Source organism: Pecten maximus, chromosome 3, assembly GCF_902652985.1.
Source record: "Pecten maximus chromosome 3, xPecMax1.1, whole genome shotgun sequence".
NCBI lineage: Eukaryota > Metazoa > Mollusca > Bivalvia > Pectinida > Pectinidae > Pecten > Pecten maximus.
Window position 1 is genome coordinate 38,155,769 of NC_047017.1, and position 18,141 is coordinate 38,173,909.

The 18,141-nt window shown below is 38.4% G+C and overlaps 3 protein-coding genes across 4 annotated transcripts; 2 read left to right on the plus strand and 1 right to left on the minus strand.

Annotated features, from left to right (window-relative positions):
- Positions 1–5,112: 5,112 nt before the first annotated feature.
- On the plus strand, positions 5,113–7,240 carry LOC117322849. The gene is made up of 2 exons (XM_033877790.1): positions 5,113–5,740; positions 6,112–7,240. The coding sequence occupies exons 1-2, from the start codon at positions 5,234–5,236 to the stop codon at positions 6,781–6,783; spliced, it is 1,179 nt and encodes a 392-aa protein (XP_033733681.1). The 5' UTR covers positions 5,113–5,233; the 3' UTR covers positions 6,784–7,240.
- A 205-nt stretch (positions 7,241–7,445) lies between these two features.
- Positions 7,446–11,180, plus strand: LOC117324108. 2 transcript variants are annotated; one of them, XM_033879772.1, is made up of 3 exons: positions 8,149–8,896; positions 9,097–9,396; positions 9,470–11,180. In XM_033879772.1, exons 1-3 carry the CDS (start codon positions 8,169–8,171, stop codon positions 9,690–9,692), a joined length of 1,251 nt encoding a protein of 416 aa, XP_033735663.1. In that variant the 5' UTR covers positions 8,149–8,168; the 3' UTR covers positions 9,693–11,180. The 2 variants fall into 2 exon arrangements, with proteins under 2 accessions (XP_033735662.1, XP_033735663.1); XM_033879771.1 differs by having other exon boundaries at positions 7,446–9,396.
- A 2,878-nt stretch (positions 11,181–14,058) lies between these two features.
- LOC117322850 (beta-2 adrenergic receptor-like) lies at positions 14,059–17,943 on the minus strand. Its single transcript, XM_033877791.1, has 2 exons — positions 17,554–17,943; positions 14,059–15,529 (listed from the first exon to the last, which is right to left on the minus strand). Exon 2 carries the CDS (start codon positions 15,509–15,511, stop codon positions 14,525–14,527), a length of 987 nt encoding a protein of 328 aa, XP_033733682.1. The 5' UTR covers positions 15,512–15,529; positions 17,554–17,943; the 3' UTR covers positions 14,059–14,524.
- Between the last annotated feature and the right edge of the window lie 198 nt (positions 17,944–18,141).

Here is an 18,141-nt window from a genome sequence, read left to right on the forward strand (position 1 = left end):
AATACAATCACTACCACTCTCAGAATACATCACCTATTACGCTTGCTGTATCCCAGCAGTGACGAAGTTGTTTTTTTATTTACTAGTTTCTCTACCTATAAGCACATGTCAGCGGAACCACTGAATGTATTATTTAGATTTTACATTTAGATATTAAAAATGCTAAAATATCTTTCCTTTACAAGTGTTTCATGCAAGTGTATTTAGAAAACATAGTGACATTATCATTATACCAGAGAACTACATTTCCTCGTGAAACATTGTGTATGCGTTGCCTGACAATGATTTTATAATTTTCTTGAAAAAAAAAAAAAAAAAAAAAATATGCAAACGCAAAGATGGTTTCAGAATATTTTCTTTTATCTTCAAGTGGGGTGAAGACGGGAAATGAGCTAGCGTTCCTTGTAACTACCGGAGTATTGACGTCATCACTCCATTCCTCAATACGTGTTACTGAGGAGAGATTAAGAGGCGTTTCCCTCAAACTGAGTGAGATAGAACCTGATTTATTCTAGGGTTGTACATTTTCTGAGACCTACACTTTCATTTTGTTACATTATTGTATTGCATTTTCTTTTCATTAAGAGAGCTATGGTTAAGATCACCAGTTCCTCCGTGTCAAGCTGGACCGTAGTTGTACATGAACATCAATTAAATGTGAAACAGATGATAATTTCTAGCTTTAACAACAGTCATTCATGAAGACTCCAAAAATAGAAATGTTGTCGCCCTACACAGAACTCGGTTGTTCGTTGTAGTGTTGATACACGTGCCCCTCAGCATAAGAAACATTCCCATTGAGAGCATATTCGTCGTCCAGGTTAAAAAGATGAAGGTTGTTGAAAAAAAATCATGAATAATAAGAAACCTTCTGCTGCTCTCATTTGCATATTTCTATGACATCAATGAAAAACTACAATTTCAATGGAATCAGATGACACACGGGGCCGATATAATCATGTGGAGTTCGTGAAGCCACAGTAATTAATGCCGTTGAAAGCATATCAGATATCATTATTGACGCCATAAATCCAGTTTGTATTTTAAATACGAATACAATAAATGCATACATTTGTATCTAATGTATTTGAATAGGTGATGTCCAGGATATTATCTATTGCGTAAATAAAATCTAAAGGACAGACAATCACTTACATGGATACTACAGGGCAGCCATTCACATACACGGATACTAAAGGAAAGAAATTCACCTAAACGGATATTACGGGACAGACATTCACCTACACGGATACTACAGGACAGACATTCACCTACATGGATGTAACAGGACAGATAATTCACCTACATGGATGTAACAGGACAGGCATTCACCTACACGGATACTACAGGACAGACATTCACTTACACGGATATTACAGGACAAACATTCACCAACACTGATATTACAGGACAGACATTCACCTACACGGATACTACAGGGCAGACATTTATCTATACGGATATTACAGGACAGACATTCACCTAAAGAGATACTACAGGACAGCCATTCACTTACACGGATACTACAGGACAGACATTCACTTACATAGATACTACATGACAAACATTCACCAACACTGATATTACAGGACAGACATTCACCTACATAGATACTACAGGACAAACATTCACCTACATAGATACTACAGTACAGACATTCACCTACATAGATACTACAGGACAGCCATTCACCTACATAGATACTACAGGACAGCCATTCACCTACATAGATACTACAGGACAAACATTCACCCACACGGATACTACAGGACAGACATTCACCTACATAGATACTACAGGACAGCCATTCACTTACACAGATACTACAGGACAGACATTCACTGTCACTGATACTACAGGACAGCCATTCACTTACACGGATACTACAGGACAGACATTCACCTACATAGATACTACAGGACAAACATTCACCTACATAGATACTACAGGACAGACATTCACCTACATAGATACTACAGGACAGACATTCACCTACATAGATACTACAGGACAGCCATTCACTTACACAGATACTACAGGACAGACATTCACTGTCACTGATACTACAGGACAGCCATTCACTTACACGGATACTACAGGACAGACATTCACCTACATAGATACTACAGGACAAACATTCACTTACACGGATACTTCAGGACAGACATTCACCCACACGGATACTACAGGACAGACATTCACTTACATAGATACTACAGGACAAACATTCACCTACATAGATACTACAGGACAGACATTCACTTACATAGATACTACAGGACAAACATTCACCTACATAGATACTACAGGACAGACATTCACCTACACAATTACTACAGGACAGACATTCACCCACACGGATACTACAGGACAGACATTCACTTACACAGATACTACAGGACAGACATTCACCTACACGGATACTACAGGACAGACATTCACTTTCACTGATACTACAGGACAGACATTCACTTACACAGATACTACAGGACAGACATTCACCCACACGGATACTACAGGACAGACATTCACCTACACAGATACTACAGGACAGACATTCACCCACACGGATACTACAGGACAGACATTCACTTTCACTGATACTACAGGACAGACATTCACCCACACGGATACTACAGGACAGACATTCACTTACACAGATACTACAGGACAGACATTCACTTTCACGGATACTACAGGACAGACATTCACCTACACAATTACTACAGGACAGACATTCACCTACACAATTACTACAGGACAGACATTCACCTACACAATTACTACAGGACAGACATTCACCCACACGGATACTACAGGACAGACATTCACCCACACGGATACTAAAGGACAGACATTCACCCACACGGATACTACAGGACAGACATTCACATACACAGATACTACAGGACAGACATTCACTTACACATATACTACAGGACATACATCCACCTATACGGATACTACAGGACAGACATTCACCTACATAGATACTACAGGACAGCCATTCACTTACACAGATACTACAGGACAGACATTCACTGTCACTGATACTACAGGACAGCCATTCACTTACATGGATACTACAGGACAGACATTCACCTACACGGATACTACAGGACAGACATTCACTTACACATATACTACAGGACAGACATTCACCTATACGGATCTACAGGACAGACATTCACCTACACATATACTACAGGACAGACATTCACCTATATGGATACTACAGGACAGACATTCACCTATATGGATACTACAGGACAGACATTCACCTACACGGATACTACAACATATACCCTCTGTTACAGTCTAAAATAACGATACTCTCGTGTAAGTAATTAGTGTTTGGGACGGTAAATGATGTGTTATATGCATTAGTGAGTTTCAAAATGCACCTTCCGGATAAAACTCTATCATGCAATGTTGACATACGCGTATCTCGTAGGTCGACGACAGAAATATACAAGCTTAAAACTACAAAGAAAAACAATGATTAACTTTGGAAGTTTCAAGTTTATTGTTCACTCAAGACCCACGACCCAAGGAAAGCGTTCAAGGTAAGCTAGCGGAGTACAGATCTTTAGAAATTACAATTCTTGTTCATTTTTACGAAATTCAATGTGTACATATTATCCGATGAGGCTTTAATCTTACAAAGCTGATGACATCACGTTTGTGCTTGTCCACATAATCCGTAGATTAGTCCCGTGTATCCAGGTGAATCACAGGTGAGGGATACACAGGTCATAGCCAGGTTCTAATTAAAAAACAATAAATAACAGATTACTACAAGAGAAATGTAAATATTTGATTTTATTAATGATCAACGTGATTTATTTATTCAGTGCATTAGCCAAAATAACCACACAAATACTGGTCGTCTCAAAACGTTTTTGCAAATTAAAGCATGTGGATATCGTAAAGAGTGTGGCTGAATAATGCTTGTTGGATTTGTTTACAAATGACAGCGAATTGACAAGTCATGTTTTCACCACGGGTCCCGATTTCATCACCATTCCTTAATTAAAGAAATTCAGTACCTGGAATTTTCATAGGAAGACATTATTGGGAAAATCTTACTTCCAGTAAGAATGTCCCCTTATTTTGTTATGCTTTCCTATGGGGAATTTTAAGGAATTTCTTAAGATAAGAATTGTTTATGAAAATTGGGGCCTGTTTCTATTTTGACTGGTTTGTAGTGAAGTGGCACATCGTTTAAGGTAGATTTGACTTTGATTGTGACATTTAGTTTGAATTTGATTTTAAAGAAAGATTGCAGTAAGAAATTGTTTTGTTTTGTTTTAACTGATATTTGATGAAGTATTATGACGGGTTTAAATTTGTGTTTTATTGTGAGCCTGATTTCGAATTGCAAAACGAACTTGATTATAACCTTGATTTGAAATTTACTATTAAGATTGTAATTTTGGTTTTAAATTGGTTTAAATAGATGTCTATTGTTTCAATCAATTTGGTTTTACCCGATATAATTTTGGTTTTATATCGGGTATGGATTTTTGTTTTATAGTAGGTATGAATTTTGGTTTTACAATGGAAATGAATTTTGGTTTTATGACGGGTATGCATTTTGGTTTAATAACGCATGTGAATTTCGTTTTATATCGGTTATGGATTTTGGTTTTATATCGGGTATGACTTACGAGGATATAATAGGTGGTTATTCGTTGGTGAAGACTCTTTTGGAGATGCCAGAAGATCAGCGACGTTGGTTCATTATATATAACCGTACCTATATATCCGTATTTTGTTTACACAAACGTTATTTTGAATTGATTGGCCACCAACATTTGGGTATAGGAATTAGAATTGTTCGAATATATAATACTACAATAATCCGAGGAATGGAGTAGTGTTTTCGGTGTTTTTTAGTCGTACAGAAAACAAACGCATCAACTCTCTCAGGTTTTGGTAGATCTACACGAATTGTCTCCTCAATTGCCTTTGAGACGACCACTATAACGATCTGGCGACAGCAGAGCACGTGACAAAGACACACCTTGACTTCTATATAAATACTTATACCGCTTAACAAATACAATTAACTAAAGAATTTCAACAAATTGAAGTCAGTTGTACGTAAAATCTTACTAAACAAGGCAATAGAAGTCAGAAATCAAAAGATTCTGGGAGGGAAACGTAGTCATTGATTAATGAAGGAGAATCAAGAATTGACATCCATTGTTTTTGCAAAATTCGACGAAAAATGGAATCCAAACCAATTTCCTGTCGAAGCGTTTTGGTTAGTTTGGCGAATTCCCTGATCAATCTAGTTGTGGTGTCTCCACTGGTTGTTTGTTTCTGGAGAGGCACGTGGGAGATAATGGACGTTTACGTCTTCCCAGACGATTTCGGACTCACTGCCTGGGTATCTGTAGCCATCGGCAACGCAATCATATTTCTATTTTCAATTCTTCAAGATTATTTTTCAAAATTGAACAAATTAAATAATCCTTTCGTACATTTTGTACTATCTAGACTGTACGTGTACCTGTTGGGATTCGGCTGTGTGAACCAATGGCGTGGGGTGTGGTTCCTGCAGGACCACTACACCGGAAAGACATGGCAAAGCGCCACCGGAAGTACCGTTATTGGAGTGAGCGTTCTATGTTGTTTGCGGTGCCTCAGTGGAATTATTGCATCGCCCTTGGTACTGTTTAGGGATAACGACAGGGATAGTCTGTTTGTTATTACAAAGAGATTTTCATCAAAAGTAAGTAATGCCATATTCAATTATTTCTATAATAAGGAAAGAACAGGCAAAATATAATATGATAGTTGCTAATTCAGTTAATTTTGTAAGCATTCGGCAAATACTGTTATTGAAATATGCAACAATTCAATATAAATGGACAAGTTATGATAACCTCCTGGAGCTTAAAAGGTAAGTTCAATCTTCTTTTAACCCATTCACTAAACCTAAAGACTGGTTAAGAGACAATCAGTTGTCTTGTGTTTACATCATTGTAGTACCAATCAGATTAATTATTAATTTTTGGCAAAATCTTAATTCCTTTATCAACCAGATAATGGCATATTAGGAAGTATGTGCGGTTTGGGTATACTAGCAATTTACATTTACAGGTTGTGCCGGGTATCAAGTTTGCATTGGATGTCTGTCTGACTGTCTTTTTCATCAATAACATGGTGGTATTCTTCTGGCGCGGGTCCTGGTCTCTTCTAGATCTCTACCTCGTTCCAGATTCCATCAGCGTTTCCGGAGCATACTCCTTCATTATCAGTTTCAGCTTGTCAATACCGGTTTTACTCGGACAACACGGAGTCCAACGTTTGTCCGTATATCTCCACAAGAGGATGTTCCTGTTACAGATCTTTGTCGAGGACATGTTCCTAGTGGTTGCCGGTACATTGGCTGTCTGTCATTGGAGAGGGGCATGGCTTCTCCAGAATGGGCTCCTCTTCCCTGACAACAAAGTGCTCAGTGTTTGGGTATCGCACGCAGTCGGAAGTGTGGGGCTAGTGGTTCTGTTTTCTTCACGAAGCTACCTCACTTCAGGTTGTTTCATAGACACGATTATTCATAAAATGGAAGGGCCAATATTTGATATTCGATTTCTGAAATGGGAATTGGAGCAACGTAACGAAAATTCCGATAGCTACAACGTAGTTGAAACAAAGGTCGATATTCCAGCTTCCGATTGTGATTGTCCGGCGTCTGAATCGCCGCCTCAATGTGACGCACGAGCACCGCCAGAGTGTGACACACCACCGCTGGAATGTGATACAAGACTTTAGATTTACGATTGGCCAGGACAACAATTCTCCTCTACAAGGAATACAATCGTTTAACTTTACAACAGGGTGTGGTTCTTAAGTTGGTAACCGGACATTTCTATTCTTGGACGAAAAATTAACTGGTCTAACGTCAATTGATTCAGATAATATCATGATAAAAAGTCGATTTAACTATACATAATCATACTGCCAGTTGTTCTTCAGGACAGTTAATGTACCGTCAAATGTATTGCATGTTAAGGTGCCAGCGTGTCCTGCAATACTTCAGACAGATCTTATGTGTGTTTTGTACGACCTCACTTAATCATTTACCAAGGTACTATACCCTTGTGTTTACCAAGGTACTATATCCTTGTGTTTACCAGGGTATTATACCCTTGTGTTTACCAAGGTACTATACCCTTGTGTTTACCATGGTACTATACCCTTGTGTTTACCAAGGTACTATACCCTTGTGTTTACCAAGGTACTATACCCTTGTGTTTACCATGGAACTATACCCTTGTGTTTACCATGGAACTATACCCTTGTGTTTACCAAGGTACTATACCCTTGTGTTTACCAAGGTACTATACCCTTGTGTTTACCAGGGTATTATACCCTTGTGTTTACCAAGGTACTATACACTTGTGTTTACCAGGGTACTATACCCTTGTGTTTACCATGGAACTATACCCTTGTGTTTACCATGGAACTATACCCTTGTGTTTACCAAGGTACTATACCCTTGTGTTTACCATGGAACTATACCCTTGTGTTTACCAAGGTATATACCCTTGTGTTTACCAAGGGACTATACCCTTGTGTTTACCAAGGGACTATACCCTTGTGTTTACCAAGGTACTATACCTTGTGTTTATCATGGTACTATACCCTTGTGTTTACCAATGTACTATACCCTTGTGTTTACCATGGTACTATACCCATGTGTTTACCAAGGTACTATACCCTTGTGTTTACCATGGAACTATACCCTTGTGTTTACCAAGGTACTTTACCCTTGTGTTTACCAAGGGACTATACCTTTGTGTTTATCATGGTACTATACCCTTGTGTTTACCAAGGTACTATACCCTTGTGTTTACCATGGTACTATACCCTTGTGTTTACCATGGTACTATACCCTTGTGTTTACCATGATACTATACCCTTGTGTTTACCAAGGGACTATACCTTTGTGTTTACCAAGGGACTATACCTTTGTGTTTACCAAGGTACTATACCCTTGTGTTTACCGAGGTACTATACCTTTGTGTTTATAAGGTACTTTACCCTTGTGTTTACCAAGGTACTATACCCTTGTGTTTACAAAGGTACTATACCCATGTGTTTACCATGGTACTATACCCTTGTGTTCAGCAAGGGACTATACCCTTGTGTTTACCATGGTACTATACCCTTGTGTTTACCAAGGTACTATACCCATGTGTTTACCGAGGTACTATACCCTTGTGTTTACCAGGGTACTATACCCTTGTGTTTACCATGGTACTATACCCTTGTGTTTACCATGGAACTATACCCTTGTGTTTACCATGGTACTATACCCTTGTGTTTACAAAAGTACTATACCCTTGTGTTCAGCAAGGGACTATACCCTTGTGTTTACCATGGAAATATACCCTTGTGTTTACCAAGGTACTTTACCGTTGTGTTTACAAAGGTACTATACCCTTGTGTTTACCGAGGTACTATACCCTTGTGTTCAGCAAGGTACTATACCCTTGTGTTTACCAAGGTACTATACCCTTGTGTTTACCGAGGTACTATACCCTTGTGTTTACCATGGTACTATACCCATGTGTTCAGCAAGGTACTATACCCTTGTGTTTACCAAGGTACTATACCCTTGTGTTTACCAAGGTACTATACCCTTGTGTTTACCAAGGTACTATACCCTTGTGTTCAGCAAGGTACTATACCCTTGTGTTTACCAAGGTACTATACCCTTGTGTTTACCAGAGTACTATACCCTTGTGTTTACCATGGTACTATACCCTTGTGTTCAGCAAGGTACTATACCCTTGTGTTTACCAAGGTACTATACCCTTGTGTTTACCATGGTACTATACCCTTGTGTTTACCAAGGTACTATACCCTTGTGTTTACCATGGTACTATACCCATGTGTTTACAAAGGTACTATACCCTTGTGTTTACCAGGGTACTATACCCATGTGTTTACCATGGTACTATACCCTTGTGTTTACCAGGGTACTATACCCATGTGTTTACCATGGTACTATACCCTTGTGTTTACCAGGGTACTATACCCATGTGTTTATCATGGTACTATACCCTTGTGTTTACCAAGGTACTATACCCTTGTGTTTACCATGGTACTATACCCTTGTGTTTACCAGGGTACTATACCCATGTGTTTACCATGGTACTATACCCTTGTGTTTACCAGGGTACTATACCCATGTGTTTACCATGGTACTATACCCTTGTGTTTACAAAGGTACTATACCCTTGTGTTTACCATGGTACTATACCCTTGTGTTTACCAGGGTACTATACCCTTGTGTTTACCAAGGTACTATACTCTTGTGTTTACCATGGTACTATACCCTTGTGTTTACCATGGTATTATACCCTTGTGTTTACCATGGTACTATACTTGTGTTTACCAAGGTACTATACCCTTGTGTTTACCATAGAACTATACCCTTGTGTTTACCAAGGTACTATACCCTTGTGTTTACCAAGGTACTATACCCTTGTGTTTACCGAGGAACTATACCCTTGTGTTTACCGAGGAATTATACCCTTGTGTTTACCAATGTACTATACCCTTGTGTTTACCATAGTACTATACCCTTGTGTTTACCATGGAACTATACCCTTGTGTTTACCATGGAACTATACCCTTGTGTTTACCAAGGTACTATACCCTTGTGCTTATAAGGTACTATACCCTTGTGTTTACCGAGGTAGTATACCATTGTGTTTACTAAGGTACTATACCCTTGTGTTTACCATGGTAGTATACCCTTGTGTTTACCATGGAACTTTACCCTTGTGTTTACCATGGAACTATACCCTTGTGTTTACCAAGGTACTATACCCTTGTGTTTACAAAGGTCCTATACCCTTGTGTTTACCATGGTACTATACCCTTGTGTTTACCATGGAACTATACCCTTGTGTTTACCATGGTACTATACCCTTGTGTTTACCAAGGTACTATACCCATGTGTTTACAAAGGTACTATACCCTTGTGTTTACCAAGGTACTATACCCTTGTGTTTACCAAGGTACTATACCCTTGTGTTTACCAAGGTACTATACCCTTGTGTTTACCATGGTACTTTACCCTTGTGTTTACCAAGGTACTATACCCTTGTGTTCAGCAAGGGACTATACCCTTGTGTTTACCAAGGTACTATACCCTTGTGTTTACCGAGGTACTATACCCTTGTGTTTACCAAGGTACTATACCCTTGTGTTTACCATGGTACTATACCCATGTGTTTACCAAGGTACTATACCCTTGTGTTTACCATGGTACTATACCCTTGTGTTTACCAAGGTACTATACCCATGTGTTTACCAAGGTACTTTACCCTTGTGTTTACCAAGGTACTATACCCTTGTGTTTACCAAGGTACTTTACCCTTGTGTTTACCAAGGTATTATACCCTTGTGTTTACCAAGGTACTATATCCTTGTGTTTACCAAGGTACTATACCCTTGTGTTTACCAAGGTACTATACCCTTGTGTTTACCAGGGTACTATACACTTGTGTTTACCAGGGTACTATACCCTTGTGTTTACCAGGGTACTATACCCTTGTGTTTACCAAGGTACTATACACTTGTGTTTACCAGGGTACTATACACTTGTGTTTACCAGGGTACTATACACTTGTGTTTACCAGGGTACTATACCCTTGTGTTTACAAAGGTACTATACCCTTGTGTTTACCAAGGTACTATACCCTTGTGTTTACCAAGGGACTATACCCATGTGTTTACCAAGGTACTATACCCTTGTGTTTACCAAGGTACTATACCCTTGTGTTTACCATGGAACTATACCCTTGTGTTTACCATGGTACTATACTCATGTGTTTACCAAGGTACTATACCCTTGTGTTCAGCAAGGGACTATACCCTTGTGTTTACCAAGGTACTATACCCTTGTGTTCAGCAAGGGACTATACCCATGTGTTTACCAAGGTACTATACCCTTGTGTTTACCAAGGTACTATACCCTTGTGTTTACCGAGGTACTATACCCTTGTGTTTACCGAGGTACTATACCCTGGTGTTTACCGAGGTACTATACCCATGTGTTTACCAATGTACTATACCCTTGTTTTACCAATGTACTATTTTCTTGTGCTTTACTATATTTTAAGTGTTGTTGATTAAATACTTAAAAAGGTCAATCATGCAATTTTTATTTTTGATACGAGATAAGTCGGAAACCTACACAAAATACAGACGAAAGCGAAGGTTAAAATAAAATACTAATGTTCTATTTTCTTCCCAATTAAAGCTAGGAACTACTTCAATCTAGGTCACGAAATTAAGAAAAATGTAAGCACAAACGATGTTCTTAAAAAATCTGACAATTCAGTTAAATTGAAGCATCATGTTTTACAAAAGTAATTATAATGATAAAGGTTTAAACCAGCACATGTTGCGAATCAGATGATCTGTCGACGATAACCTCTCTAAACTCCGCATATCTGTAGCTGGTGCCCATCTATAGGTGGCCTGCCTGGCATTATGTGTATGATGTCCCTAGCATCACTGGCGAGTGCTAGAAGGACGTAACGTCTGTATGATGTCCCTAACATCACTTGCGAGTACCAGAAGGACGAATCATTTGTATAATGTATCTTACATCACAGACGAGTGCTAGAAGGACGAAACAGTTGTATGAGGCAGTTAAATTCCCTTTTCGGCTTCACAATTCTTTAAACGTTGTTTAACCAGAGTAATATTTACTGAAGTCAATCCTAATAAAATGGTCGTGATTTGTTCGATAAATGTTAATGCAGTAATTGCAGTAACACATTTTTGATTTTTTTTGGTTACATAAAGACACCATACCATAATATATAACGACGGAAGGTACTGAACTTCAATCAACTTGAAATTCAATTTCCGCGCAGAAACTTCCTGCAAAATAGTGTATGAACGTTGGGATGTTCATAAATAGTGGCACTAGCCAACATGTACAGAAGGATATCACGATATATTTTGTAGTAAAAAAACTAAGTTGTTTACCTTTGGGAAACATGACATCTCCATCTTTATTGTATAGCTTAATTATGCTATTCTTATTTATTTTCCAAACTTACCCTTTGGAATTCCACAATGTTGTCCCCTAACATCACTGAAGGACTAGAAGGACAAAATAACTGTATGCTGTCCCTAAAATCACCGACATGTCTCTAGCATCACTGGCAAGTTTAAGAACGACAAACTAACTTTATGATGTCTCTGACATTATTGACGAGTCCTAAAACGTAAAGGCTGTATGGTGTAGTTCTGTTTCAGTTATTCGGTATACTGTATCTAATACTAAGTTGATATTCATGCGTGTCCTGTTAATCCTCAGAAGGGACTAGACCAGGTACATATGATACTCTTTATATTGATATTTACTACCTATAATAATATTACATGTTTTTTTTTATAGACGTTCCCAATACTTCGTGTATCACGAGTAATGTAATATTTATAACAACATACATTCCATTTAATGTGATTGGTTTAATAACGAAACCGATCAGTGAACAGCTGTGTCATTTTCCAAAGTTAGTAAGTTGTGGATACTGGTAATGCTATACACCATATAACGGTTATCATTAACATTACCAAGGCAATTTATAAATCCAGAGTCGGAGAGAGTTAATAAGAAATCTTCCTCTAAAATACATAAAGAAACATCCCAGATACCCCGCTGTTGATTCGATAATAAAAAGTGTGTTTCCTATAGTACGATTTCTGTAAAAGAATGTCGGCCTCTGACAGATACACTGCAGTACTATGAGAGAGAAACCGAGACAACGAAGGCAGTATGAAGGTCGGTATCATTGGAGAGGAACCGAGACAATGGAAACAGTGTAAAGGTCGATATCATCCGAGAGGAACCGAGACAATGGAAACAGTGTAAAGGTCGGTATCATTCGAGAGGAACCGAGACAATGGAAACAGTGTAAAGGTCGATATCATCCGAGAGGAACCGAGACAATGGAAACAGTGTAAAGGTCGATATCATCCGAGAGGAACCGAGACAATGAAGACAGTTTAAAGGTCGATATCATTCGAAAGGAACCGGGACAATGGAAACAGTGTAAAGGTCGATATCATCCGAGAGAAACCGATACAATGGAAACAGTGTAAAGGTCGATATCGTCCGAGAGAAACCGAGACAATGAAGAGATAGTTTGAAGGTCGATATCGTCCGAGAGAAACCGAGACAATGAAGACAGTGTAAAGGTCGATATCATCCGGGAGAAACCGAGACAATGGAAACAGTGTAAAGGTCGATATCGTCCGAGGGAAACCGAGACAATGAAGAGATAGTTTGAAGGTCGATATCGTCCGAGAGAAACTGAGACAATGAAGAGATAGTTTGAAGGTCGATATCGTCCGAGAGAATCCGAGACAATGAAGAGATAGTTTGAAGGTCGATATCGTCCGAGAGAAACCGAGACAATGAAGACCGTGTAAAGGTCGATATCATCCGGGAGAAACGGAGACAATGGAAACAGTGTAAAGGTCGATATCGTCCGAGGGAAACCGAGACAATGAAGAGATAGTTTGAAGGTCGATATCGTCCGAGAGAAACTGAGACAATGAAGAGATAGTTTGAAGGTCGATATCGTCCGAGAGAATCCGAGACAATGAAGAGATAGTTTGAAGGTCGATATCGTCCGAGAGAAACCGAGACAATGAAGACAGTGTTAATAAAAGATCAGCCTCATCCGAGAGGAACACGGACAATGAAGATAGTTTGAAGGTCGTTATCAGGATGATTTTGGGGAAGCATCCTATTCCTTGCTAATTTGACGGCTGTTCCAATGTCAACAAACCAGATAGTATTTTGCGAATACAATGTATTTATCTGGGGATACCTAGATTTACACGCCTGCAAAAGTCAATTTATTTTGCTCATACTGTTTTTGGTATATAATTACGATTTTATTGACACTTTTTTCTGCTGTTATTGTGTAAAATTCCGCCGTAATATTCGGAATACTAATTATATTTTACGGTTTTGCAAATAGTACAAAAATAATGTAACCTCTCATTATTTCGTAACACATTTACTACATAACAAAACATAAAGTAGTTCATTATAGAGTTCAACGACGTAGCAAACAAAAATAAAGAAGATATATCAAGCAATTAGATGTACCCTTACTAGATTTGATAGAATGAAGCTGTCAGTGTCTATTCATCTTCCGGTGTTTTTAGTTTTGATACTATCAGATTTTCTAACACCGGGTCTCTTACAGCCGTTAATTGTAACTCAATATGCAAGTCATATAGATTTTCTATCTATCAACATTTGTGCAGCAGTCGTTATACTAACTATATAAAACTTACGCGGTATATATTTTTTTCTTTCAAAGATATTCTGCATTGATTTTGCCTGCCAATAATCGTGTCATAAACAGATAGATATCCTATGATGTTTTACTGACAATACCAACTCATAAATCCAAGCACAAACATTCAGGTTTTATTCATGCTTTGAAATATTCGAGAAGTGTTAGATTTTCCTCAACAGAATTGTCATTGCTCGTCTCACATGTGCAACCCTGAAACAATACACAAAAGGATTAATTGCCGAATTCACACAGCTGAAAGTGATGAGTAGATGCCTTGTGGTTCGTCTTGCTTCTAAAATGATTTTGAGACCTTGAGCCAGGAATCCGAAATTAAGAGGTGTGATACAGACACTGTAGGCAGCAGCAATGCTTACGATGGTGACTATGCCTCGTGTTTCCAGCCTCATCACCTCTTCTTTCTGCTGCCGTTCTGTGCGCTGTTCTTTGTCCACTGACGATACACTGTCCGGATCCGGTAGGGGCTCTACTTGCCGAAATGCACGACGTCTTCTTTGCAGAATTGCAATCATTGCCACGCAATCACCCATAATAAAAACTTGAACAACGCATGCAACAATTCCCGAATAGAGACAGAATTCGGATATGTCATCAAGAAATAAACTGTCTAATTTACACTTAATGTCGTTATTACGTGGTTTAGCGAATAGCCAAAACGGCACATTCATTAAACCACAGATGACGAACAGAGTGGCGATGTTGATGGTCAGCATCCGTCTGTGATAATTGCCCACGTATTTCCAGTCTGGTCTGATGAGTAACAATAGTCTGTCAAAACATATCACAGCCACCTGTGTCTTCGAATTGCAGTGAGCAAAGGCGAAGAACAGGAATATCCCATTACAACCCCAGTAGGTGATTTTGTCATCGGGGAAAACGTAAGTCCATAGAATAGGAACAAGCGAGATACCAACAAGTATATCTGTGAAACTCAACGACAGGAGATGGATGCACCGGAACTGTGGGAATTTGTGTTTGGCGTATATAACAAATGTAGCAGCGGGTATGTTGATAAGGATGGTAATACCACTGACTGCCAGAACGCTCACAGTCAACCAGCGTGGTGACCTTTCAGCATCCAGCGTATCCTGTGGTGGTGCCCCAGTGGACAGGTTAGATGTGGTGTTCATCACTGTTCAAGACGCTACCTACAGTATAAGAATTATCATTAATGCACTCGATATAATATTACCAAGTTAACCTCCCCTGATATAACGTGTCAGTATTCATGTTTCGTTGCAATTACTTTGGTACATTACTATACATGTATACCAAATGAAGGCACTTTTAGCTAAGTTTTTTCATGTTTAACATCATGACCTGTTGTTTCTACAAGTAATAAGAAGACTGAACAATTATGAGTTTACACGGGAAAAATATTTTATATTAACTAGCTAACAGTACATACCCATGATAAAGCACATACCTTGACATAATTATTTGTTATTGCAGATAGATGAAAGTATTCAGTAACATGAGATCCATATACACCTTACCAATGAGCTGAGGAACCAACACTTGTGACATTGAGGTGCAATAAATCACTCCTTGCAGACAGGGTTAAAGTCTGACCAGTATTGACAGGACAATCAAAGAAAGAGTTACCGTCTGGTCCGTATTCAGAGGAGAATGAAGGAAAGAGTTAACCGCTCGTCAGTTTTGAAAGGACAACGAAAGGAAAGGGTTAACCGCTGGTCAGTATTCAGAGGACAATGAAGGAAGGGGTTGATTTCTGGTCAGTATTCAGAGGAGAATGAAGGAAAGAGTTGACTTCTGGTCAGTATTAAGAGGAGAATGAAGGAAAGAGTTGACCTCTCGTCAGTTTTGAAAGGACAACGAAGGAAAGGGTTAACCGCTGGTCAGTTTTGAAAGGACAACGAAAGAAAGGGTTAACCGCTGGTCAGTATTCAGAGGACAATGAAGGAAGGGGTTGATTTCTGGTCAGTATTCAGAGGACAGTGAAGGAAAGAGTTAACCTCTGGTCAGTATTCAGAGGACAATGAAGGAAAGGGTTGACTTCTGGTCAGTATTCAGAGGACAATGAAGGAAAGGATTGACCGCTGGTCAGTATTCAGTGGACATTGAAGGAAAGGGTTGACCTCTAGTAAGTTTTGACAGGACAATGAAGGAAAAGGTTAACATCTGTTTAGTATTGAGAGAACAATGAAGGAAAGAGTTAACCTCTGGTCAGTATTGAGATGACAATGTAGGAAAGGGTTAATCTCTGGTCAGTATTTAGAGGACAATGAAGGAAAAGGTTGACCGCTGGTCATTTTTTAAAGGACAATGAAAGAAAGGGTTAACCTCGGTTCAGCATTCAGAGGACAGTGAAGGAAAGGGTTGACCTCTGGTCAGTATTCAGAGGACAATGAAGGAAAGGGTTGACTTCTGGTCATTATTGGGGGACAATGAAGGAAAGGTGAACCTCTGGTCAGTATTTGTGGATATTGTTGTTAATTTTGTGATTGTGTGTTGATATTGTTGTTAATTTTGGCATTTTGTGTGGATATTGTTGTTAATTTTGTGATTGTGTGTTGATATTGTTGTTAATTTTGTCATTCTGTGTTGATATTGTTGTTAATTTTGTCATTCTGTGTTGATATTGTTGTTAATTTTGTCATTCTGTGTTGATATTGATGTTAATTTCGTCGTTTTGTGTGGATATTGTTGTTAATTTTGTCATTGTGTGTGGATATTGTTGTTAATTTTGTCATTGTGTGTGGATATTGTTGTTAATTTTGTCATTGTGTGTGGATATTGTTGTTAATTTTGTCATTGTGTGTGGATATTGTTGTTAATTTTGTCATTGTGTGTGGATATTGTTGTTAATTTTGTCATTGTGTGTGGATATTGTTATTCATTTTGTCATTGTGTGTGGATATTGTGGTTGATTTTGTCATTTTGTGTTGACGTCGTGGTTAATTTTGTCATTGTGTGTTGATTTTTGTTGTTAATTTTGTCATTTTTTGTTGTACTTGGATGTATATTTTAGAAGAAAAAAATACACGTACTACAATGTATTATTCAGGAAACAACAATGTAACATTCACGTTCCACAATGTATAGTTTAGGTAACAATATACACGCACATTTCTGTACTAAAATTTATAGTTGAACTATCAATAATACTATGGATATATGGAAATATTTAAAAAAAGGAGTTTGTACAAACCTTATAGCAGCGTCAAACGTTGATGTTTGTCAATCCATCAAACACCCGCCTCTAGTATGAACGTCACCATCAGTTCCCAGTAAATTTAGTGCCCTGCTTGACAAGCTATGGCTGTTATATTCAAACACCTGGATATCAACCAGATTGACAGGGTACATGTTTCACTGCGTCACGACTGGTCACGATTCCACGTAGGTGTGTCAGCATCTCAGCTTAACCAATTGTCTCTTACCTGGCATCTAAACATGACAGACGACCAGGTCCTGGTATTCAGACTTGGTATCACTGACATGTTGATCCCAAGAGAGCATGTGCCATAATGGTGTTCTATATTGGTAATTGAATATATGCATTCAGTTAGTTATTAAGAAAACACTTACATGTAATGAATGTTCTAAGATGAACCATTTTTGAAAATCATTTTCGGTATAATACATACCGACAGACATTTCTTAATCATTTTATTTTTCTATTTATCATTTTTTTAGGCATTTTTTGATAAAAGTGAAGAAAATTCGCTTTCTTAAATTAATCGTTGAATACAGATGTTATGGAATATCAATACAGCTGTCTGTTAACCCCAACACA